The sequence below is a fragment of the Salmo salar genome, chromosome 04 (assembly GCF_965601325.2).
Source record: "Salmo salar chromosome 04, fSalSal1, whole genome shotgun sequence".
Taxonomy (NCBI): Eukaryota; Metazoa; Chordata; class Actinopteri; order Salmoniformes; family Salmonidae; genus Salmo; species Salmo salar.
In genome coordinates, this window is record NC_138294.1 from 66,634,561 (window position 1) to 66,659,865 (window position 25,305).

A 25,305-nucleotide genomic window follows, 5' to 3' on the forward strand; every position below is an offset into this window, starting at 1 on the left:
TTACACAATGAAGAGTGTGGCATTCAGTTCATTGAGTCAACCACATCAGGATATCAGGACACAAACAAAACAGTTTATCATGCCCACCTATGGATAGAACTGAGACAAACAATGCAAATAGTGTGTGTATGTGTGTGTAATGCACATACCAGAGGGGGATCCAGGAAGTTGTGGCCAACCAACCTCTGTGTCTTTGTGAGGTCTGAGGCTCTGGCCAACCTTTGTCACTGACCTATGGAAATAAAAACACCCATAATTTTTCAAATTGAAACTCTCCAGGCTTTTGACATTCCAAGTTTCATCCTGTACTATAGTTTCACACATAAGTGTAACAGCTCCATCTCTTTCTCCATAACACGTGTTACTGCCAAATCAAGGCCCCTGGAAGTTATTCATCATTGGATCTCTACTAGGAAAAAACATTGTCTCTGTGGTGTCCAATTGCGAAACAAAACGTTTTCCAGCAGTCATGTACAAATCAGACTGCTTTTCAATGCTAACAAAACGGCTTTCGTGGAAACGTAACACAGGTGTTCTTCCTGTTTGAAAAATAACAGATCTTGTGTTTTGGACTGGGAAGGTTTGTCTCTGTCAATTCATAGTAGGACACCCCAATATTGCCTGTCTGACCAAATGGAAATTAAGGTAGTCTTAATTGGTGGAATCAGGGAGGGAGCTGCTAAAACAACATCCAGAATGGCTGCCCCTGATTGAAGGACCGGGAAGTGCAAGGCCATAACCTGCACTACTGATGTTACTGCATTTTGTTCTGGAGGCAGCCCTGCAAAGTGGTCACTAGCTAGCATAGCCACAAAGCCATGACATCTGATTTCAAACCTAACCTTAACCCTAACCCTTTAGACCAAAAATCGAATTATTACAATTACCAATGTTGCAGCTGGCCTATCTAAGGGGAAATTGCTCAGTTCTGCCTCCAGGACAAGACTAAAATAAACGTCAACCTGTGGTGAACTGCCCAATGGCCTGCTGTGTAGAAATTGCAGGGAGAACTCCCTCCCACTCCCTCTCTTTCTGTTTCTCCCTCTCTTCATCCGGCCATCAACTCCATTAGTGTTCCAAATCTCAACCACAATCAAAATGCCAACGATGAGCACTTCCTGTTTTGCGCTCCCCACCTCCCGATATCCCTCCCCCACTATCAGGAACTTTAAATGCAGGAAATGATGGGAGAAGGGGAGCTTCCTGTCTTCAGCCACACCACACCATGTCTCATTGGGAAGGCTGCCTGGGACATTCTCCATGAATGGGTCCAATGGCTCCATTGAGAGGGAGTACAGGACTAGAGCTACTCATACACTGTGAATATGGCTCTCTATGTCACGTTATAAGGTCAGAATGACCCTGGGGACACTGGAGCAGGTTTAGGAAGAAATGTTTTAGGACAAAATGTCCACCATAAAGTACTGTAAACCAGCTCAGGCTAACATGATTTTGACTGTTATTAAATGTGATATACACAACATTATATGAGGTGAAATTAAGTGTACTATACCAATTTCCACTTATAAAGCTCAATATTTATGGAGGGTAATTTACTATACTGCCTCATAGGGGCTCAAGTTCTGATTTGAACCAGCTGCCCACTGGTCAGCCGTTCATTTCCCTACCCAGACAGCCATGCTGCAACCCCTGGAACTCCACTACACGCTCCCATAGAGGACCTCCCTGAATGTGTACATCATATGACTTATTCTATGGTGGACACTGTTCGTTAGGAAAACTGGGCTCAGCACAGCCTCATTCTTCCCTGCCTAAATCTGTGTTCATTTTCTTTGGCCATGACACTAAGGTTGTGAAACAATCTCTCACTTTCTTTAGAAGAGGAATAATGGACCATAGAGGAATGTACTGTACTGAGTTTGGGGCAAGATGGAGACCTGGCCAGACTCTTGTGATCTAAGCTAGTTTAGTTTAAATCTAAAGGCGAATTATGTTTGCTTCATTGTGTCTTGGTGTTTATGGAATATCTGAATCTTCTCTATGTTGTGATCGCCAAATCTAGTATTTAGTGTCATGTTATTTTGTCACATATTTCTGTTGTCTTCAGGATGGCCAAATAATTTATAATAACTGGTTTACAGTTGTAGGATCTTAAATTGATCCAGTTTGCTACAGCAGGAAAATAATAGTCCTGCAGCAACAAGAAATGTGAATTATTATGTGGATTATAATTAGTGGACATTTTTGTAGGGGTTGATACATTTTTCGTAAGGGAAAATCAACTCTGAATTTTCATAGTGGAAATTACAAACTTCTGAAGCCTTTTTAAACCTCAAATACAGTACAAGTTTAGCATTTTCTACATTTCAGGCAAGTTCTCCTGCAACAGGGTGATCACATTAAGATCCTAAATCTGTTAGTTGTTCCCAGACACAATGTAAACAGACTGCATTAAAATGGCACTCGATGGCTACACATCTATCAAAAATCCCAGCTGTGATTGATGACGGATCTCTCTGTGGCCTATCTTTTGGTTGTTTTTTGGTCAGTTCCTGGCTTTATGGTCTTTTCCATAGGATCAAAGCTCAGGAAGTATGGAGCTGTGTGGCTGAACATTAGCTGTGAGTGGATGTGGTTTTGTTTTGTTTGCATTGGGTGAACAAAAGCTGTGTGTGTGTGCCCCTTATTCATGCTGGCTGGGGTCACCTCGTGTATATTATGCTCTGCTCTCGTCTATGTCTAACCCTTGGACCCCCCCCTCTTTTCTCTCAGATGAGGGTCAATGTGCCGAGCTTGCTCTGTAATGTGGTTTGCAGCTGACATATCAGGGAGGACCAGTCCCCACTAGATTAATCTCCTTTCCGACACAGCTTCCTTTTCCTCCTAAGTGATTTGAGATCAGGGTGGGTCACTTACACCGAGATGTTGGAGGGGCTCTCCTTCCACAAGAGAGAGAGAGAGAGAGAGGAGGGCAGGTTGAGGAGGGCTGACGAGCTCAGAGGAAAGAGAGAAGAGAAGGGTTGGCGTTAGACTCAGATAGAAGCCCTCAGGTATATGTAGCAATACAGGATTTGGCTAAGAGATTTTATGAACAATACTGGGAAAATTAGAGACAGGTTGCCATGTCATGGCATTTGTGTGAAAATATGTGTTTGTGTTAGTCATTGGTGTTGAATGGATTTTTACTGTTGGATCCCATTCATTTGAGGTTGATGGGAGGAGACAGGAATGGCTTTGAAATAAATTAAGGATAAACACTAGATTAATCAAGATTTAATTAATTCCTTGGCTAGAACATGCATTTCATCTTTAAATGTACAAATCTTAAAAGCGTTTTGTATTGCATATGATTCCATCTTTCTTGGATGAAGGACACATGGGGACCTGACTGAGGCCTTGTGGTTTCAGGGAGTATACCCAGTGTGTGATAATCATGAGTGTGGTCTGCACTGTGGTCTCCTGACATCACAACAAATGGATGTTGGAATGAAAGTTGAAGTAGAGTCTCAATTTCCATTTCCCCCAAGAATGGCTGAATTTGCTTAGAATGCCTTGACCTAACCCAATAACCTAAAGAATACCTGGAAATAAAAAAGCTCTCAGGTCTTTCTACAGCTAAATTGGGGGTCTTGGGATAGGGAGATACTGAACAGTTGAGAAAGTCTAAAACATTTAATAAAATGTTTGTTGATTTGGAACTTTTTTATGCCATTGGCACAGAGTATTTAATGAGAAATCAAACGTGTAAATCCCCTAAAGCAGGCTTTGGGCGACAGTGGCTAGCTGGTGAACCTAACAGATTTCTCATGTAAAATATATTTAATTTCAATGAGAATAACCTGTATAAATAGAGGGGAAAACTATGAAAAAAAAGGGAAAACATCCCAAAAATGTACAGGAAGTAACCCAGACTCTTTAGGAGGCCTATCCCATCTAGATGGCACCGGGTGAACTTACCTCAGACCTGGGATGCCTGGATGTAGCGATTGTCCTGTGAGGAAGACAAAAAGTTGGACAAAATGCCTGTGAAACGTTAATGATCAAGAGGGTTAGCATGTGTTAGTTTAGAGGGTCAGGTTGGTTAATATTGGTACTCTTTGCCCATGTTGTCGATCATATGTGGATATTATTCATGTATAATGAGGTCTTTATATATTTTATATAGAGCCTGGTAGACACCCTGCTGGTTTAATCATAGCGTATACTTCTGTGCTCTAATTCAACCCAGGTAGAAGTGAATGAAACTGGAGCACTTTTACTGGCCATGGTAATCCCTCTATAATGAGGGGGCCTGGTTTTCAGGTGAGTTTTCCAGGGGTCATTCTGTCTGCCATTTTACCCACAAAACAATGAGCGCACAAGGAGGTATTCATCAGACTGCAATCTAATGTTATATCCACCACATATGTGCATAGAGCTTAGGGTTTAAATCACGGACCGGTCCCAAATTACCTGCAATTTGAGCAGAGCCCCAAGGATCACAAATCAATCATACTCGGTTCATGCCAAAATCCACACTTAATGAATCTGAACCAGTTGATTATAAACCAAGTGAATGGAGCTTTGATTGTAATAGAAATCTAAGAGGGATATGTCTTTGCGCTTTCTTTCTGTGTACAGGAAGCGTTGTCGGTGGTGAGTGAGGACCAGTCGCTGTTCGAGTGCACCTACGGAACGCCCCACCACGCCAAGGCTGAGATGGCGGCGGCGGCCAGCGAGTACGGCCAGACGGCCAAGATGAGCCCCAGGGTGCACCAGCAGGACTGGCTGTCCCAGCCGCCCGCCCGCGTCACCATCAAGATGGAGTGCAACAGTGGACAGGTCAACGGAAACAGGTACAGCAGTCCACCTTTAGCTTCACTTTTACATATGTCTGGCCCATATCATGTGAGCTCTGGAGAGTGCTAGCATTAGAAGGAGTGAAGTGACACAGTGCTTTACACCCTGGGGTCCAATGTGCACTGGGCTGCAGCCGGGCTGCCTGTGGCCCTGATTTCCTGTCTATTGTCTGCATTTGTATTAATGTACTTTAAACAGGTGGGTCGATGCGGCCTGAAATCGAACGTCGCAATGTAAATATTTTGAGTTACGGGGGCAGAAAATTCAATGCTGTGGTATAGAGTCAGTTAAAGGGACGTCTGCTGTTTACGCCCATCAATAGTAAAGAGTCTCGCCTGGCTTACACAGTAACAGCCAGCAGCCAAGCTACTTGCCAAACAGACGAGGAACTTGACTGAGGTTTTCAGTGGGTGAAAAAAAACTGGCAAAGCTGCCTGAGACCCAATCCAAGACAGAGTTGCTGCTGTTGGAATCCCAAACTCAAAACAGCTGTACCACAAAAAAAATATAGAAGGACCGCCACTGCATTCATATTTCTAACACATCTCACACGCGCAAGAACACCCCCTCCATCCATCTAGCCACCCTCCAATCACCATACAGCCATCTCCATCTTTGGAGCAGGTCTCTCCACAGACACACAGGCAGAGGGCCTTATTTATCTGGCGGTGAGACATGGGAAAGATTGTTCCAATTAGTGACGAGTCAGGGAGCAGAGGAAGATTTACAGCGGAGATCAACACAGACAGCACTGCTGCTCCTGCACACACCACCATCCTCCCCTCCATTCACTATGCTGCTAGAGGGAGGCCTACTGTACTGCCAAATAAATGTATGTGTGTGTTTGGAGGGGGGAAGACAGGTGTGTGTGTGTCTGTGTGTGCGCACACCATCTGTATGCTAGCATCTGGGGACCCAAAGCTCAACCCGGAGTGTTCCAAAGCACTCCGACAGCCCAGGAGTTTGGTCCCAGTTTCCAGAGTTGATCATCTTAAAGATTGTGTTACATGGCAATGGGCTTTTTATGGCTGAAGCTTTAGAAAAGGGAGGTAGCGTAAGGGTACAGCTGGGTGACAGATAGCCTCAGCGATGGAAATTATTACGGGGAATGTTGACATGGGGGCTAGCAGGGGTCCTGAGGCTACCCTCATTATCTGGATTTAATGGGTTTGTGGACCTCCCCTCCCATGCCCCCCTCCATCACCCCCCACCCAGTACCCTCAGTGAGCAGCAGCAGGGTTTATGGGAAGTGAAGTGAGCCCGGGAGCCCAACCTCTTGGCAGATTAATTAGCTGACCCAAACCTGGAGAACAATGAACAAGTTAGCTTCAAGACAAGGTCGACGGGAAGCCTGCACTCCTCTACGCTAGGATTCCCTTGGATTGTTTGTACTTTCTGTCTACCTCGCTCTGTCTCTCTCTCTCTCTCTCTCTCTCTCATTGTTATCTCTATATCTGTCTCTAGTCTCTGCCTCTGTATCTCTCTCTTTCTTTCTCTCTCTTTCTCTCTACAGTGATAGAGGGTTGAATGTGTTTTAGCATGTGTCTGGGCCCAGTGGAGAGCAGTTTACAGTCGCTTGGCCTCCGTAAGCATCTGATGGTGACTCATACTGGGTGGGAGACAATAGAGTAAGTGAACTTATGTCCAATGGGCTCGGACACACACACACACACACACACACACACACACAAACACACACACACACACACACACACACACACACACACACACACACACACACACACACACACACACACACTAATCAGGGCTGAACTGCAGCGCACTTTGCTGCATCACATACAAATGCATATGTCTACACACAGACACTGAGACTTCCACAGTAGACTCAGGCACACAGATATACTAGTTTTCCATCGATCCCAATGCATTCATCTTTAATCAGACATTCTAACACAACATAGTTCATTTGTTTTGGCTAATTAGCTCAAATTTACAACAGTCGCCGCCCTTTGAATACAATCTCAATCCATTTCACAATAATAGATAACATCCCCAGTTCTTGTGGTATTTTTCGAACAGCACATGTGGTGACATGGCTGCTCTCCACAGTCAAATGAACATCAGATACTTTCACAATAATAATATCTTGGAAGGGTGCAGTAGTATGATCTTCTGCCCAAACTGTTAAACTCAATCAAGCGTAAATTGATTACATAAAGGAAATCTCGTTGTCTCCCTCTCCAGTTGCAAAAGATACTTGGTTTTTCTTCTGAAACTGGGCCGCAAGAAAAAAGCATGCATTTTGAATTAGCAAAGATGAATTCTGTTGCTTATTTTCTCTCTCTCTCTCGCTCTCTCTCTGTATTGATTGAAATGAAATATGATAAAAAACTGTAGAAGTATGGGCATTGTGTATTACATTTTGGGAATGCATGTGAAGTATGATTTGTGCATGAGCAAATGTTCTATAAAACTAATTGGTCTAGGCTTGTTTTGATCCTTAAAACAGGGTTGCGATAGAATATGTTTTTCGGGGGTATGTTTTATAGTAAATAAGACCATTTGAATTCCCCCCAACTTCCTGTTCATATTTAAAGTTTTATTTTGGCCTAGTTTAGTATCAGACGTTCTTTTCAATTTTCTTTGTCAAACTCAAACTGGCAGAATGTTTTTCAATCAGACGAATTCCGAGGGCCTTTTCAGTACAAGTCACACCTTGGACATCTCTCACCCCTTGCTCAACTAGATCCAGATACCATATCCTTATGGCTTAATGATGGATTCCCTAATGATGAGAGTTCCATCTTCTGGGAAGAGGAAGGCAATCACTCAGGTTGTGCTGTTTGGCTGAAAGCGGCTATTGTCTTCCACGGAAAATATTTGTAGTGAAGCTTTCACCTGATTTTTTATGTTGACCCTCTGAACCCCATTGAATGGGGTCTCTAGTTTCTGCAGTCAAGTTGCTAACATTTATGGACACATAAGTGAGACCCCCTTTGGGAGGCAGAATTTCTGCCAAGTGAAAAACAAGGTATTTAAGGTGGTCCACTTTGCAGCAATGTGGTAATTTCAGTTGAAAGTCTCATGTTAACATTACAATCTGGAAACTGGATCATTCCGGTTATAAGAATAATCCTGTAGAAAAAATAAATGGCCATCAACATTTTGTCAATGGACAGTCTTTGGGACTAACAGCACTATAGGCAACTAATTCACAGAAGAAGTATAAAACGTCTCTTTATGAAAGTGCCATAGAATAGTTACTGTAATCTTTGGGACTAAGATTATTGAAATACAACTGGATTAAAAAATCCCTCCAACACCAGATCTGAGAATAAATCACTTGTATGTGATTTTACTTTGAAACAGCTATTCCCAAATCACATGCATCTGGGGTCTGTACCCGTGGCAAGGACATACTCTCCATCAAGGCTGGGTCAGGAGAGGCCAACAGTTGGTTGACACATGACTTAGATTCCAAGAAATGCTTCCAAAATGGTTCATATCTTGGCCACAGCAGGTTGATATGAATTTATATGACATTCCATGGGTAATCCATCCCATCTGGTGGCCGCGCCCCGGGGGAATCAGAAGCTATGATAATGGCAGAAGAGTCATTTGGAATGGGGTCATTTATGGGGCCCAGGGCCCCTGGCACGCCTCCCTCCCTCCACTTTATTTTAGTGGAGATCCGTCTTTTTATGTGGCTTCAGGAGAGCTGCGGGGCACAGGTTGCAGCCATAGCTGGGATATTCGAAAGAATAATGGATTGGAATGGTATAGACGAAAAATCTGAGAATACTTTGTTTCGCAGTCTGTGGTGGGAGGAGAGTTGACATCACAATTACACGGTCTCCTCTGTTTGAGCATCAAGGCACACACTAGCAATGTTATGGGGAGATTTTTGGGTCAACATGAATGCATGGGATAATACAAAGATACAGATAGATAATCATCAACAAACATTTTACTAACGGTTTACAAACAAATTACTAATGGTTTATTAACAGTTGTTTAACAGATGTTCCAGTGTAGTGTTACCAGTTAGGTAAACCAATAGTCTTGATGAGCATTGCAGGTGTGGTTGACTCCGCCCCTCTGGGATTGACTCCGCCCATATGTGGATGACTCCGCCTCCCTGTGACTGACCCCACTCCTCCCCGCTGTGTTTTGTCCTGACAGAAACTCTCCTGACGAATGCAGCGTGGGGAAGAATGGGAAGCTGTCCAGTGGAGGAGAGGGCAGCACCCCTGTCACTTACAGCAGTTACCTGGAGGATAAGCACATCGCTCCCCCCAACATGACCACCAATGAGCGCCGCGTCATTGTTCCCGCAGGTAACAGAGCACATCAAATGATACCACAGTGATTTGAACACCAGAACACCAGAACACTTTTCTAAAGACAGCTGAAGCTCTTAGTTAGATCTTCTCAATTACCTTGGGTCGACTCACCTGTCTTCAGTTGAGATGATAATAAAAATGGATATCTCATCTGATGTGAACTAGCTCACGAGCTCATGTGTCCTATGTACACATGTAAACATAACTAAAGAGGACCTGCTTTAGAATGAGAAGCAGGGCGTTGCCCTCTGCGGTTAAAGGGGCCTTCAATACCAGTCCCAATCAGTCATGTGAATCACTCACTGCTTTCGATTAGGGACCTCATGTCTCTTACATACATTCATCTGTCACAAGGAGAGACTTCCTGTTATCTGCAGCACAGAAGCCCCAGCGTTTTGTTGCAGAGTGTGCTTTTCCTTGTCTAGACGGTTTCCTATGGTGTAGGTCCATCTGGGTGGAGTAAGGAGCAGGGTGGCGTAAGGAGCAGAGTGGAGGGGTGATGTGAGTCCCTGCCAAATGGGAGAAAAGTATTCTTATCAGTTCCCCATTCAAAGACACACACCTAGAATACAGCACTGAATCCTGACTGGAACATCCATGAGGCTGTGCTGTGTCTTTTGGGTAAAAGAGGAATCAGAATAGCCAAAATAAAGCACCTTTGAAATTAGGTGCTAACTTTGTAAATATTTTCTTTGATATAAAGTCATAGATCTGCATTAGATAGTCACTTCTTGATGCATCAAAAATAAATACAATCCTGGCCTATGTGCATAGGGGTTTTAATGACTACACCTTTTGTGAACTACACTACCGGTCAAAAGTTTTAGAACATCTACTCACTCATGGGTATTTCTTTATTTTGACTATTTTCTACATTGTAGAATAATAGTGAAGACATCAAAGCTATGAAATAACACATATGGAATCATGTAGTAACCAAAAAAGTGTTAAACAAATGAAAATATATTTTATATTTGAGATTCTTCAAATAGCCACCCTTTGCCTTGATGACAGCTTTGCACACTCTTGGCATTCTATTAACCAACTTGACCTGGAATGCTTTTCTAACAGTCTTGAAGGAGTTCCCACATATGCTGAGCGCTTGTTGGCTGCTTTTCCTTCACTCTCCGGTCCGACTCATCCCATACCATTTCAATTTGGTTGAGGTCGGGGGATTATGGAGGCCAGGTCATCTGATGCAGCACTCCATCACTCTCCTTCTTGGTAAAATTTCCCTTACACAGCCTGGAGGTGTGTTGGGTCATTGTCCTGTTCAAAAACAAATGATAGTCCCACTAAGCCCAAACCAGATGGGATGGCGTATCGCTGCAGAATGCTGTGGTAGCCATGTTGGTTAAGTGTGCCTTGAATTATAAATAAATCATAGACAGTGTCACCAGCAAAGCACCCTCACACCATAACACTTCCTCCTCAATGCTTTACGGTGGGAAATACACATGCAGAGATCATCCGTTCACCTAACCCACATCTCACAAAGACACAGCGGTTGGAACCAAAAATGTCCAATTTGAACTCCAGACCAAACGACACATTTCCACCTGTCTAATGTCCATTGCTTGTGTTTCTTGTCCCAAGCAAGTCTCTTCTTCTTATTGGTGTCCTTTAGTAGTGGTTTCTTTGCAGCAATTGGACCATGAAGGCCTGATTCACACAGTCTCCTCTGAACAGTTGATGTTGAGATGTGTCTATTACTTCAACTCTGTGAAGCATTTATTTGGGCTGCAATTTCTGAAGCTGGTAACTCTAATGAACTTATCATCTCCAGCACAGGTAACTCTGGGTCTTCCATTCTTGTGGCGGTCCTCATGAGAGCCAGTTTCATCATAGCGCTTGATGGTTTTTGCGACTGCACTTGTAGAAACTTTCAAAGTTCTTGAAATGTTCCGTATTGACTGACCTTCTTGTCTTAAAGTAATGATGGACTGTCATTTATCTTTGCTTATTTGAGCTGTTCTTGCTATAATATGGACTTGGTCTTTTACCAAATAGGGCTATCTTCAGTATACCCCACTACCTTGTCACACCACTACTGATTGGCTCAAACGCATTAAGAAGTAAATCAATTCCACAAATTAACTTTTAAAAGGGCACACCTGTTAATTGAAATGCATTCCAGGTGACTACCTCATGAAGCTGGTTGAGAGAATGCCAAGAGTGTGCAAGACTGTCATCAAGGCAAAAGGTGGCTATTTGAAGAATCTCAAATATATTTAGATTTGTTTAACACTTTTTTGTTTACTACATGATTCCATATGTGTTATTTCATAGTTTTGATGTCTTGTCTACAATGTAGAAAATAGTAAAAATAAAGAAAAACCCTTGAATATTCAAAAATATTTGACCCATAGTGTACATGAAGCTCAAACCAAAGGTCACACTAGATCCTATGTTAGCCTTTGTCACAGTGTAACCTTTATTTAACTAGGCAAGTCAGTTGAAAACAAAATTTTATTTACAATGACGGCCTAGGAACAGTGGATAACTGCCTTGTTCAGGGGCAGAACCACAGATCTTTACCTTGTCAGCATTGGGATTCAATCCAGAAACCTTTCGGTTACTGGCCCAACACTCTAACCACTAGGCTACATGCCACCCCACAGTAATGTAGCCAATGGAAAATAACCATAGAGAAACTTTGTTTTGAGTAATTTTCCCGAAGACAAACCTGTCCATTGACGGATTGGAGCACTGTACTCTCTATCTGGAGGTTGTGCAACACAGTTTTTCTGGCATAGTGCAACTTCCTCTCCAACTGAAACTGACAAGGACAATGACGCGACATGTTAAGAACATCCTGTTTTTGCTGTTAATTTAGAGGACAATAGCCACACACTGCTCCACGGAATGTAATGGGAGGTCAATATTAAACTGGCTTCTCTGCTCTACGTATAGGAAACGCATTCCTGATATTTTGGTATAGGGACTTGGGGAGGGCATTTCAACTTCAAATACATACAGATCTGTTCCTATATGATGCACAATGCACCACTTAGTGCATTTTAAGAGGCCTTAGAGCCCCACCCAACATCTCTGCCATATAGGATAATATATTGTTGGAGAGAATACAGAAACGTTATGCAAAAGTGTATTGCCTATGATATAATTAAGCAATAAGGGGGGGGGGGGGGGGTATACTGTATGGCCAATATACCACGGGTAAGGGCTGTTTTTAGGCACGATGCATTGCGGAGTGCCTGGACACAGCCTTTAGCCGTGGTATATATATACCACAAACCTCTGAGGTGCCTTATTGCTATTATAAACAGGTTATCAACGTAATTAGAGCAGTAAAAATAAACGTTTTGTCATACCTGTGGTATACGGTCTTATATCTAGAAAAAAGAAACGCACACCTATAAAGGCGAGGTGCTGGCTAGCGGAGTAGAACACTAGAAAATACGGTCTTATATACCACAGCTGTCAGCCAATCAGCATTCAGGGCTCTAACCACCCAGTTTATAATATGTAGTACTTGATTCCACCCCTCTATAGTTTCTGTCCCATCTGAATTCCATCTGCATTACAGTGCATTCACTGCTTAATGCCACATCCACTATATTGTTTGGATGGTTAAGTCCTCCAATATTGCACTGAGACAGACCTGAGGGCTGAGGAGAGCGAGTGCCAGCCAGCCTCCCCTTCGCCCAACTGATCCTTGCCTCGTGTCTCTGTAGTGAGGGATGAGTTACCGTTGCCCCTTGCTCTCTGAGCCTGTGTAAGTACTCAGGCTTCCAGCCCCCCCCCCCCCAAAAGAATATATATATTTAGAGGCTAGTAGTCTCGTTCTCAGAGAGCTAGGGTTACATATGCGTCCCCAATAGCACCCTATCCCCTATACGATGCACTACTTTTGACCAAGGCACGTAAGGCTCTGCTCATAAGTAGTGCACTATGTAGGGAATAGGGTGCCATTTGGGACACAGATACAGAGTTACAGGTACTGTTAAATATTGCTGGAACAGAGGACCAGACGACAGTGTGGTTTGTTTCTGTACCTGTCAGCTGTTTTTTGGATCCTGTTATGTTTGTTAGGTGTGTGTGTGTTTTGTAACAGTGGTCTTATCTCTGGGAAAGAGAATGTCATCGTTCTAAACACAGTACTCATGTAAATGGACTGTATTTGCACAAATTAACATTTATTTAGAAAATGTTGGTTGTTAAAACCAGTTTCATTGCAAATGTATTCTCAACTATTATCATATAAAGAACGAGAGTAAGTATGAACTGTAAGAAAATAAGTAAGTATAAACGTGAGCATTTACTATGAGTTTCCATTCTCCTTTCTCTGTGGTGGGATAAGTTGCTCCAGTTACATGTTGCTACTCGCTGCATCTTACCCCTTCCATAGTGTTAACACATCCCCTTCCATAGTGTTAACACATCCCCTTCCATAGTGTTAACACATCCCCTTCCATAGTGTTAACACACCCCCTTCCATAGTGTTAACACACCCCCTTCCATAGTGTTAACACATCCCCTTCCATAGTGTTAACACATCACCTTCCATAGTGTTAACACACCCCCTTCCATAGTGTTAACACATCCCCTTCCATAGTGTTAACACATCCCCTTCCTATGTTGTGTCCATGGCCTTGCAGATCCCACACTCTGGTCCACGGAGCATGTGCGCCAGTGGCTGGAGTGGGCAGTTAAGGAGTATGGCTTGCTGGACGTGGACGTGGCTCTCTTCCACAACATGGACGGCAAGGACCTGTGCAAGATGAGCAAGGAGGACTTCCAGAGGCTCACGCTCAGCTACAACGCAGAGATCCTACTCTCCCACCTGCACTACCTCAGAGAGAGTGAGTCTAGTATCTTCCTTCTCCTCCTCATCATCCCTCTCTCCTCTCCTCCCTCTCCGTGCTCCCGCCTTCTGTCCCTTTTCCCCAGCTGACCAACACAATGCGTTGGCAGGTGGTAAAGAGAAATGCTACAAAGGGCTACTACTGAAGGGCTGCTGTAGTCTGGTGGTCCATTCTTTACCTCGATACCAGGGGTAAGGTAGGAAACTTGTCCTGGGGGGTTATAAGGTAAGCAGGCCTAAGGTGCTTTAAATTGTGGCCTGAAACCAAAGCCTGTACACACTGTGGCTCTCTAGAACCAGACTTGTCTAGATTATTAAGGAGAAAGGGGAGTGTGAGATACAAGATACACTTGTTCCCTTAACAAAGTGTCTGCTTGTTAAAAGTCATAGCTTGTTAAAGTTAGGGCAAAAGGCAGATCCTGCAGCCTTCCAGTAGCGAGCCTCAGTAGTCCTGTCTGTGTGTAGTGTGAATCAAACTGAGCTCTCACTGACGTACTCCAGAGGGCCTCAGCTATTTTGCTTGACTACAGATTAGAATGCAACCTGGTGAAGGAGTCCCTGTTGCTGCTGCTTCTGCTGCTTTGGCTGAATGACTCACTGCTCCAAGGCCTGCTTTCCTGTCCACTGCACCTCACCTCCCCTCTACACACACACGTTGTTGTGCATGTCGTCCACATGCTCGTTCACTTGCACACGCACGCGCGCACACACACACACACACACACACACACACACACACACACACACACACACACACACACACACACACACACACACACACACACACACACACACACACACACACACACACCGTTTTTAAATTGTTAGCAGTAGATGTGACAGTAGTAGTAGTTGGGTAGTAGTAGTAGGATTAATGGTGGCAGTAGTGTAACAATAATAAAATCATGAACATGTTTTTGAAGAGGAATAGATGTACTACATCAAAGTCCTAATTGACACCGATCTTAAGAGACATATCTGTTTATAGTCATAGTATAGACTCTTGAGATTTTGTGTATCTTTGATAGTCTGTCTCTCTCTGCACTCCAAGAATAGGGTAGTCCAAGCTCCATTTGATCGTGCAGACAACTTTCCAATGAAACATTACTCTTCTCATGATGACTGCTAATGGTTTTGTTTGTTTGATATCAGTGTCGGTTTTGGTAGGGTTTAGCCACAGATGTACAGATGAGGTAAGTGATGGGAGAAAGAGAGGAACAAAACAGAAAGAAAGCCAGACACACAGACCACGCAGACAGACAGATAGCTGGAGGAGTCCAGAGTTTAGAGTGGCGTACCACCACGTTCTGAACTGGGCTGTTGTTTGTGCTTGAAGCTCTCTTGAAACACGTCTCACAAAAATCTTTTGAATGACCTTTTCTTATACATTCCTTTTAGTGCAATCAACAGTTCCCACCCCCTTATTTAAATACTGTGGGCAGTTTGAAATTGATAAGAGAGAATTGCCAATAGGCCTACTTATCTGTCTCCAAAGATGTATTTTTGTTTGGCTTTAGATGTAAAATGGTCTGAAGGGAGTGGGTAGGCACACCTACACTATTCACAGACCCTGACGGTGGCTGGCTTTGTATTTGAGGTCTCTTCGACTGGAAAAAACACTAGTGATGGGGGGGAAAGGAAGAATGCCCTCTCCTCCTTTTGTTTTTGGTAATGGTTTCTGCTCCTCTTTCCCCCTTGTGTGTACACACGCTCGCCGAATTTACTCTGAAGGAGGGAAAATTGGGAAAAGCGATGGATTCTCACAGACGAATGTGGGCACGGGTGATTAACTGTTTATTTGGGTTGGTCCTCCCTGCCATTGTCTCCCCTCTCGCTATGGCGATGTGTTCCACACTTACATGCTCTCTCTCTTTCTCGCTCTCTCTTTCCCACTCCGTTTCCCCTCTCCTCACCCGCTATCTCCCTGTACTGCTCCGTGCCTGTTGAATGTTGCCTCTATGGCAGTTCTGAGAGCAGCCCTTACCTTAGTGCATCGCTAAAGGTCTGTGTTTATCATGGCTGACGCCCCCCAACGCATCACTCCTTGCACATCATAGGTTGTTTTGAGCTGTTTTCTTTTTTTGGTTCATCTCTTTTTCAAAAGAATGTTTTATTTCTCAGCTCCACTTCCTCACTTGACTTCCGATGATGTTGACAAAGCCTTACAAAACTCCCCGCGGTTAATGCATGCTCGCAACACAGGTAAGGAGACCCCTGCCCCCCTTCTCTACCTCTGGCTTTGCTCCCGCCACCACAGTATCCTCACACTCACACAGTGCCCACCTATGTATATACAGTGCACTTTTTATATACTGTACATGCACACTGCTTTTTTTGTATTCAAATGATTATCAGATTATGCATCAAGTCATCTAATCTGATACTGGTTGTTATTATTTCTAATGTGTTTTTGTTATGTGGTGCAGAAGTTACTGTATGCTGGTGCAGTAATGCATTGTGGCTGTAGAGCGTAGATGAAGGCATGTGCTAAAGTCTAACGTTGATGCATAGTGCTGTAATTACCCATGTGCTGCACGAAATCCCTCCCCACATGGATATGGAACGTTCAGTCAATGTGTCATGAGAAGTTGTGACATTACGGGTACATAATAATTTACGTAATTCATTGATTATCCTCTCTTTCACTCTTCACAGGAGGTGCAAGTTTTATTTTCCCCAACACTCCCGTTTATCCCACTGACAACTCCCCCAGGGTCTCCGCTAGGCCAGGTGGGTGATTCATCACTCCTACAACTTTATGTAGATGAGGCATAAGAGCTTACTGTAGGCACATCCAATTACACTTAGAGGAGCAAGGTACATGGGTAAAGCAGAAACAAGGAACCACACACCTTGCACACAAGTACTACATTTTGATTATTGTACAAAAATACTCATATACTAAGGTATGTTTAGAAGAAGTTCGTCAAAATAATATTTTAGAGGTGCTTTAATTTGTTTATATTCAACACAAGCATCCTCTGCCCTTAAAATAATACTCCAGACTGCAGTAGTTGTGCCTATGTGCTTAGGCCCCTTGTATTATGGAAAGTCTCTGGCAATCAACCACTCTTACCTCAGACCGATGAGGTGACCCACTGAAATGCACTCACTCATCATGTTTTTGTTTTTATCATAGCGCCATCTAGGGGTAAGGTTCATAACTGCAGGCAGCAGGTTGACTTGTCATTACTGTTATTTTACAGACCTGGCATATGAAGCAGCCAGAAGATCTGGATGGCCTACACAAGCTGTGTCTTCCACCAAAGGTAAGGAGTCACAATGTACTGTACATCAGTCCTTTGTCAAAAGATGGCACTCTCTTTGCTTTTCATCTATTGGGAAATGTGTCAACGTACCTCAATTCATTTAAGAGGGTACATCTTTACAAGCCTGTGGACTAGACATAAACAACACAGGCTGGGCAGAATCACAGAACAGGAAATTGTATACCTCAAGATAAGAATATATTTCTCCACTGTATACACTTGGAACATTGTCCTCAAGGAAACCAACCCCCTGTTAATATTTTGGACACTTTATCCCTCAAGGTTCCCAGCCCTCCCCAGTCATTGTCACCAAAACAGAGGAGCAGAGGCCTCAGCTAGGTAAGATATTAGTTTGAACAGTACTCTGAAATAGATGGTGATTGAGCTGAATAAAATATTTTCTCCTACTAATGTAAAATTGTTTCCCTTCTTAGATCCTTACCAGATCCTGGGGCCCACGAGCAGCAGGCTGGCAAACCCCGGTGAGTTTTATGGAGGGTGTGAGTGATTATCACTTCATTAGATAAAATGTACGATTTTAGAAATTAATATTAGAACAAAGGAACCATTTATATGAGCAGATGTTATGGTGGTGACTGTTGCAATAAGTTGTTGTTGTGGTGTTGACTGTAGCATGTCTGTATGTAGTTGTTATGGTGATGACCACTTGTCTCTCTCCAGACTGTATTATAAATGATTACGTGCTGATTCCTTGTCTCTGTCCAGACTGTATTATAATTGTTACGATATTGACTCCCTGACTCTGTCCCGACTGTATAAGTAATTGTTACACCTGTTGACTTCCTGTCTCTGTCCAGACGTTGGCCGGGACTCAAACAAACCGCAATCCGCCGACATCGCACTACTCTTGAGCTTTAAAGGTAATTTACGCTTGAGCTGACATCCGCAGCGTTTACCCTGAATGCGATCGTGAACATCAAGGAAATTGCCTTTGAAAGTGAAGTGCAGTGCGATGTCGACATAGTGCGGTTTGAATCCCGGCCTGTATTAGTAACTTTAACTGTGTTGACACCTTTTCTGCCTGCAGGCTCGGGACAGATACAGTTGTGGCAGTTCCTGCTGGAGCTCCTGTCAGACAGCACCAACTCCGGCTGCATCACCTGGGAGGGCACCAATGGCGAGTTCAAGATGACCGACCCTGACGAGGTGGCGAGGCGCTGGGGCGAGAGGAAGAGCAAGCCCAACATGAACTACGACAAGCTGAGCCGCGCCCTGCGCTACTACTACGACAAGAACATCATGACCAAGGTGCACGGCAAGCGCTACGCCTACAAGTTTGACTTCCACGGCATTGCCCAGGCCCTGCAGCCCCACCCGCCAGAGTCCTCCATGTACAAGTACCCCTCCGATCTGTCCTACATGAGCACCTACCATGCACACCAGCAGAAGGTCAACTTCGTCACGCCCCACCCCCAAGCACTACCCGTCACCTCCTCCAGCTTCTTTGCTGCCCCCAACCCCTACTGGAACTCCCCCACCGGAGGTATCTACCCCAACACCCGGCACCCAGGTGCTCACATGCCCTCCCACCTGGGCACGTACTATTAGACCTGCCAAGGGAAGGGCGTCTTGCTACGCTAAAACTGGAGGAAGAAACGGGAAGAAACAGGAAAACACAAAGGGTTTCTGTTTGGATAGTGTCAGAACCAAACAAAAACAGGGGCAGGATCTATAATGAAGAAATTTGGTAGAGGTAGGGTAACTGGTGTAAGTCTAGGGCATGAGCAGGTGAGGGAACTCAAGGTTCTGTAAAGGATTAAGAGGAGGGCTACAGACATGTCGCTATAAGACGATATAGGAGGGAAAACTGTAAATGTAAAAAGGGCAATAGTGGACGTTACTATGACCAAGGGCATTGTGCGACATGTAGCTTCTGAGAACAGTGAAAGATAAGTCTTTGAGTAGAATTAAAAGGGAGTTATCAGTGGACTATATAACATGATCATGTCCTTTTTATAAAGGTCGCTAAATATACCCCAAAAATACAATAGCTGCATGAACAGTTACTTATTATATATGTTTTTAAACTATTAAACGACCTTATTTAATGAAGTAAACATATCAAAGACTGTAAAGATGAGGCAAGATAAGTAAGATGTAAGTGTGGAGAGGGGTGTGGTGTGGCAGATGAGTGTGTACTTCAGAGGAAGTAGGGAGAAGTACTAAACTTGGCTGTAGTAAACTGTGAAACAAGCACCAGCAGGAAACACCTTGGGTAGATGTGTGCTAGATGGTCATTCACATGACCATGCATGGACTCACAGACTGTTTGTGACCAAGGGTGGGGCAACATCAGAGAGGACGGCGGATCATGAAAGACACTGAAATATGTGAAAAAATTAAGTATTATTCCTTTGGATATAAACTGCCTTATGTCTTATCAGTATTATTATACTACATAGTAGTGCATATGGCATTATTGAACGTAAAGGGAAGATTGTTTTACTTGACTGTTATTCTTAAAGAGAGTGCCTTGAAATCAATTAATCTGTGTTTTGGAAATTTTGAATAACTGGAATTAAGCACGATTCGTAAAATGTTGTGTGTGACCTCAAATCTTTTTATAAGGAAGGAGGAGTTTTCTTGACCACAGTGACTTACCACAGAAACTCCCAGTTCAGCTGAAGAGATTTTACAAAGTTCCAATTTTGTATTATTGTTTTTCTGAGTCGCGAACGCTGTGCGTTTGTTAGATTGAAGTATACAAGTCAGTGTTATATTTCTTTTTATATGATAAATTTATAACTTATGCAATATATACACTACGAGTTGATCTCAGCCAGCCAAAGACACAGACAATGTTTTTATAATAGATATAGTGACAAAAAAGTCATTGAAATAGACTAAAGAAGGCAGTAAACGATGAAAAAACAGTTGTGGCCTTTGAACTTTATGTTCTGTAAACAGTTTACAACATAAACTATATATACTAATATAAAACTGATTGTGTCGGCCAGGCAAGTCATTTCAGACCTGTTCAGTATTATTTTATGGGATGCAGGCTTGGGTAGAACACTTATAAGCTGCCAGCCTTGTAAGCTGAGAAACAGGACTGAGATACTGAGATTGTTTACTAAAGGGACCATAAAAATGATATACTTTGATAGATTTTCTACTGTGTCATTTCTAATAAAGTATCTTCAACCAAAGTGCTGTCCTCTCTTGTCTTGGAAGGTGAAAGATTGTGTGTTATTGTGCCCTGTCTGCATGCAGTATAAAGAGGAGTTGCCCCCATTATTTTGACCCAATACAGTCGATGTGTGCCAACAACCAAACGACAAACCTCATTGGCTCTACCCTGAGTGTTGCCACAACAACAGAGATGAGGAGTAGAGCAGTGTGGGATGGGGGTAATGGAATTTTATAGAGCTATTTATAGATACAAACATCCCTTCAATCTCATTATGGTATATGGATCATATATTCTTGAAAGCCAATGGTTTATTCAGAGATACAGATGGAACACAGCTTTTAAGCATTACACAGCCATTATCTCAAACTAGTTTTGTTATATCCCCATATATCTTTAGAGTGAAATATGTATAATTCATTAAAATATACAACTTGAGTGATAAAAAGAAACAACATCTTGAATCTGTTTTTCTGGAATCCTCCATAATTTTTTCTAGTACAGCAACAGTTACTGCCACAAATTCAATAACACAAACACCAGCACCTGAGACGCAGTCCTTATTCTGAATGCATGTCCATATACTCCTATTATAAAGCTTGTAAATACAAATAATATGCCAAATATACTGTACACAGCACATGAATGTACTCTGACCAGATGCACACTGATCAGGAACATTATTTTTTTTGCCTAAATTTGTCAGCAGTCACTCATTAGGTTTATGAGTTATACAAACATATATATTTCCGTACTGTGCCCAGCTAGCACATAACGTTCTGAGAACGATATGGTTCTTAGAGCTTGTTGAGAGCGTGGTTGTCCTATAGTTTTTTAGTTCTCCAACTGCTTTGACATTGGGAATGTTCTCAAATAGTTCAGAGAATGTTAAGAAACAACGTTCTTCTGTGGGAATTTCAGTACTTCAGCATAACAGTTCCTCAAATCAAATCAAATTGTATTAGTCAGATGCGCCGAATACAACAGGTGTAGACCTTAAAGTGAAATGCTTACTTACAAGCCCCTAACCAACAATGCAGTTTAAAAAATATGAATAACAATAAGAAATAAAAGGAACAAGTAATTAAAGAGCAGTAGTAAAATAACAACAGCGAGACTATATACAGGGGGTACTACCGGTACATAGTCAATGTGCGGGTGCACATGGTCATGTTTAAAGTCACATTCTCAAATTGTTCCAAGAACATTAAGAAACAATGTTATTCTGTGGGAATTTCGGTACTTCAGCATAATGTTTCCTACAGGCTTCCTCATGGTTATATTTAAAGTCATGTTCTCAAAAAGTTCAGAGAATGTTAAGAAAACATTCTGTATAAATCCTCAAGTAAACTTTTGTAATGTTTAGAGAACGTTCTAAGATTGATATTTAAAAACATATACATTCTGTTCTCAGCATCTACAAAACTCTCTCTAGCCTGTATCTTGTTAAGTGTGTTCAGGTGTGTTCAGGTGTGTTGGCCGGCCACTAATTGGCCACACCTGATCTTAATGAGGTCTCGTTTCCTTTGAAATGAGGTCTGTACGAGCATACTAAAATTAACAGCTTTGTATGTGTAAAAAATATGCCATGTTAGCTCCTTCCTGATGGCGCAGTGGACTAATACCATGGATAGAGAACAGAAGATCATAGGTTCATAAACCCACTGATGCTGTGTCACAATAACAAATACATGTGTTTGCATGATTAATGCTTAAGGAAATGCTTGGAGTTCAAAAACATTAACCCAAAACAAGCTAGCAGTATTATTAAAAGGCTTATTGAAACATTCAGTGACCATTTTAAGGAAGTTATTCAAAAACCTCCAAATAACCTATAATTTTAGGTTTAATAAAACCTCCCAGAAAAACTTTAAAGGAACCAGAGTAAAACGTTCGCAGGACCTTCCTGCAACCTAAAAATAAATATTCCCAGAACAGGCAAAATTTTCAACTTATGGAAACATATGGCTTCGTTCACATAACCAATGTGAAACCAAAAACATACGTTCCCACAACTTCCAAGGAACCAAATTTGCTAGCTGGGTGTATTTCCAAATTGTTTATAGACAATAACTATGGTTAAACAACCATTAAAGTGGATCATGTTTATTACCAGTGTGTCCAACATGTTTGAGTGTCCTCCCTTATTCCTTCTTGTACACCTCCTCCAGTTTCAGCTTCTCTGTGTTGTTGCTGAGGAGTGTCGGGTCGCTGCTTAACTGCACCTTGTCAAAGAAGTTAAAGTCAGCCACGTACCGGCCACTGGGGGTGCTGAAGAGCACGGGCTTGAACTCGTAGCCCCACAGGATCTCCTGGGGAACGAACGATGTGCGGCTCTGACACGTAGCTGCCGTGGACTCCATGGTGGCGTTGAGGGTGACCAGCAGCTCAAAGTCACGCGTCCGCAACCTCTCAGCGGTCAGCCCCGCCAGCGGGCTGCTCTCATCCAACACGTGATAGAATGTGAGGGGCAGGATTAGGAAGGGGCACTCCCCGCATGAGTCCATGTAGAAGTCCACAGCTGTCTGGTGGATCAGCGTCTTCTCGCCCTCCTCGGTCACGTTGGGCGAAAGCAGCTTGCCGATCAGCTGGCACTGGATCAGCAGGCTTTTCCTCATGTTGGCCACACGCACCATCAGACATAGCTTGCCATCGTGCCGGCAGATCACCGCCGACTGGCTGAACTTTATAGTCTCGGCCCGCTTCTTGGGTCGTGCCAGCTTGGCCAGGAAGGCCCCGGTCACGAAGATCTCAGCCAGGCCCGTGGTGACCAGCTGGACCACCAGGACGAAGATGGCCAGTGGACACTCGTCGGTAATGTAGCGGAAACCGTAGCCAATGGTGGTCTGCGACTCCAGGGAGAAGAGGAAGGCGCCGGTAAGGGTCTCGACATTCATGATGCACGGCGTGTGGTTGGACAGCAGCTCACCCTTGAAGTCACCGTTGCCCATGCCGATGAAGTAGAAGATTACGCCGAAGAGGAACCAGGTCATGACGAAGGTGGAGGAGAACAGTGTGAGCTTGTAACGCCACTTCATGTCCACCACCGTGGTCCAGATGTCGTGGAGATAGAGCTTCACCATGCCCTCCACGTTGTCAATGCGCACTTGGTTGTGTCCATCCTTGGAGACAATCCTCCGCTGGAAATCTGCCTTCTTGGTGGTCATCTTGGTCTTAAGTGTGTTCTCTTTGGTTGGCAGTTTGTCACTCTATTTGCATGGCAAGCAGTGAGGCTGAAAAGGAAGAAGTAACAATGTTAGTCAATGCCAACAAACTAGGACACAGTAGGTAACATAGTTCAGGAATAGTTCAAGCATTAACTGGCATTTGGACAAATGTCAGTAACAAGAACATTCTCACTGGAGCTACAGTAGTTAGTTGGTTTAATACAGGAATTAGGAGATTGATAAAATATCTCCACACACCTAATTTCACAACGAGCATATGTGACTAACCTTTTAGATATGTCCTCCATCTGATGTAGACATATGTACAGTACATTACTGAGCCAAAAACATTTCCTCAAATGTCTAAATATTGTGTAATACTGTATGTATTCCCCACTGTACATTCAAACAGGGTCTCTTTAATATTATATGCAAAACCATTACATTTTTGTAAATCTAAGATTCTTTATTTGCCAGTTAGCATCCAGAACGCCGCAGCCCGTCTGGTGTTCAACCTTCCCAAGTTCTCTCACGTCACCCCGCTCCTCCGCTCTCTCCACTGGCTTCCAGTCGAAGCTCGCATCCGCTACAAGACCATGGTGCTTGCCTACGGAGCTGTGAGGGGAACGGCACCTCCGTACCTTCAGGCTCTGATCAGGCCCTACACCCAAACAAGGGCACTCCGTTCATCCACCTCTGGCCTGCTCGCCTCCCTACCTCTGAGGAAGCACAGTTCCCGCTCAGCCCAGTCAAAACTGTTCGCTGCTCTGGCACCCCAATGGTGGAACAAGCTCCCTCACGACGCCAGGACAGCGGAGTCAATCACCACCTTCCGGAGACACCTGAAACCCCACCTCTTCAAGGAATACCTGGGATAGGATAAAGTAATCCTTCTAACCCCCCCCTTAAAAGATTTAGATGCACTATTGTAAAGTGGTTGTTCCACTGGATATTATAAGGTGAATGCACCAATTTGTAAGTCGCTCTGGATAAGAGCGTCTGCTAAATGACTTAAATGTAAATGTAAATGTAAGCATGACACCGCAAGTACAAAAATAGAGCTCCTTGTGACGGAAAGTTTAGGAATATTCTTTTCCTTATTGTTTTCCAGGGTTAATAAGCAATTATGTGAAGTTGTAAATTAACTCAGCAGGCAGGAACACTTTTTGTAGAATGTCTTATGTCATTAAATTACTTTTACCCCTCTAGATCTTAAAAATACAAGGAAGGTGTATACTCACATTTAGTGTTGTTGCCTTCTCAGGTGTGTGGCTCCACTTGTTCTCAGTAGTTATAATCTGCAACATGAACCTGCTGTAATACCCTTCCTGGAGAGTTCCACAATGTCCCCACTCCTCTATTGCCCTTGCTTATGCACATTGAACTTTGGCATAATTATATTTAGGACAGTTTGTGAGAACAAAGAGGAGAGAGAAGGAAGACAACTCCTTCAATGAGTTCTTGGCTACCTGTAGGTCAGCTTTTATTTCAGGTGTAGGACAAACTCCACCTATCTACCCCACCAAACCAGGGGTAGGTATGGCAACAAGTGCTCCTTGTCACATTTTTTCCTTCTTTGAGCTCATGGTTTGTTTTGTAGTTCCATATATGAATGTTGTTGCTTTATACATACACCCTTATTTACTATCTCCAATGACTAATAATGTACTGTCAGACATTCTAAATCATTGACCAGAAAATGAAAGGGAAGATACTGTATGATGTTGTTGACAGCTAAAGACAAATGGAAAATTGGCAACGAAATTGGGTTAAATATAATTACATTTAT

The 25,305-nt window shown here is 43.2% G+C and overlaps 2 protein-coding genes across 12 annotated transcripts in view; one reads left to right on the forward strand and one right to left on the reverse strand.

The window, feature by feature from the left end:
• Window positions 1–20,368, forward strand: part of LOC100194969 (v-ets erythroblastosis virus E26 oncogene like (avian)) — a 78,044-nt gene extending 57,676 nt beyond the window's left edge. For 2 of the 8 annotated variants that reach the window (XM_014197054.3, XM_014197056.3), the window contains 10 exons: window positions 4,582–4,796; window positions 8,944–9,098; window positions 13,724–13,927; window positions 16,051–16,131; window positions 16,585–16,659; window positions 17,136–17,198; window positions 17,481–17,537; window positions 17,633–17,680; window positions 18,017–18,079; window positions 18,247–20,368. In XM_014197054.3, the coding sequence (XP_014052529.1) occupies window positions 4,582–4,796; window positions 8,944–9,098; window positions 13,724–13,927; window positions 16,051–16,131; window positions 16,585–16,659; window positions 17,136–17,198; window positions 17,481–17,537; window positions 17,633–17,680; window positions 18,017–18,079; window positions 18,247–18,767 (1,482 nt within the window). In that variant the 3' untranslated portion in view covers window positions 18,768–20,368. 8 annotated transcript variants of the gene reach the window in all.
• A 274-nt stretch (window positions 20,369–20,642) lies between these two features.
• On the reverse strand, window positions 20,643–25,017 carry kcnj15 (potassium inwardly rectifying channel subfamily J member 15). 4 transcript variants are annotated; one of them, XM_014197146.3, is made up of 2 exons: window positions 24,758–25,017; window positions 20,643–23,582 (listed from the first exon to the last, which is right to left on the reverse strand). In XM_014197146.3, the coding sequence occupies exon 2, from the start codon at window positions 23,514–23,516 to the stop codon at window positions 22,494–22,496; it is 1,023 nt and encodes a 340-aa protein (XP_014052621.1). In that variant the 5' UTR covers window positions 23,517–23,582; window positions 24,758–25,017; the 3' UTR covers window positions 20,643–22,493. The 4 variants fall into 4 exon arrangements, with proteins under 4 accessions (XP_014052621.1, XP_014052624.1, XP_014052622.1 ...); XM_014197149.3 differs by lacking the exon at window positions 24,758–25,017 and adding an exon at window positions 24,234–24,711; XM_014197147.3 differs by lacking the exon at window positions 24,758–25,017 and adding an exon at window positions 23,961–24,709.
• Between the last annotated feature and the right edge of the window lie 288 nt (window positions 25,018–25,305).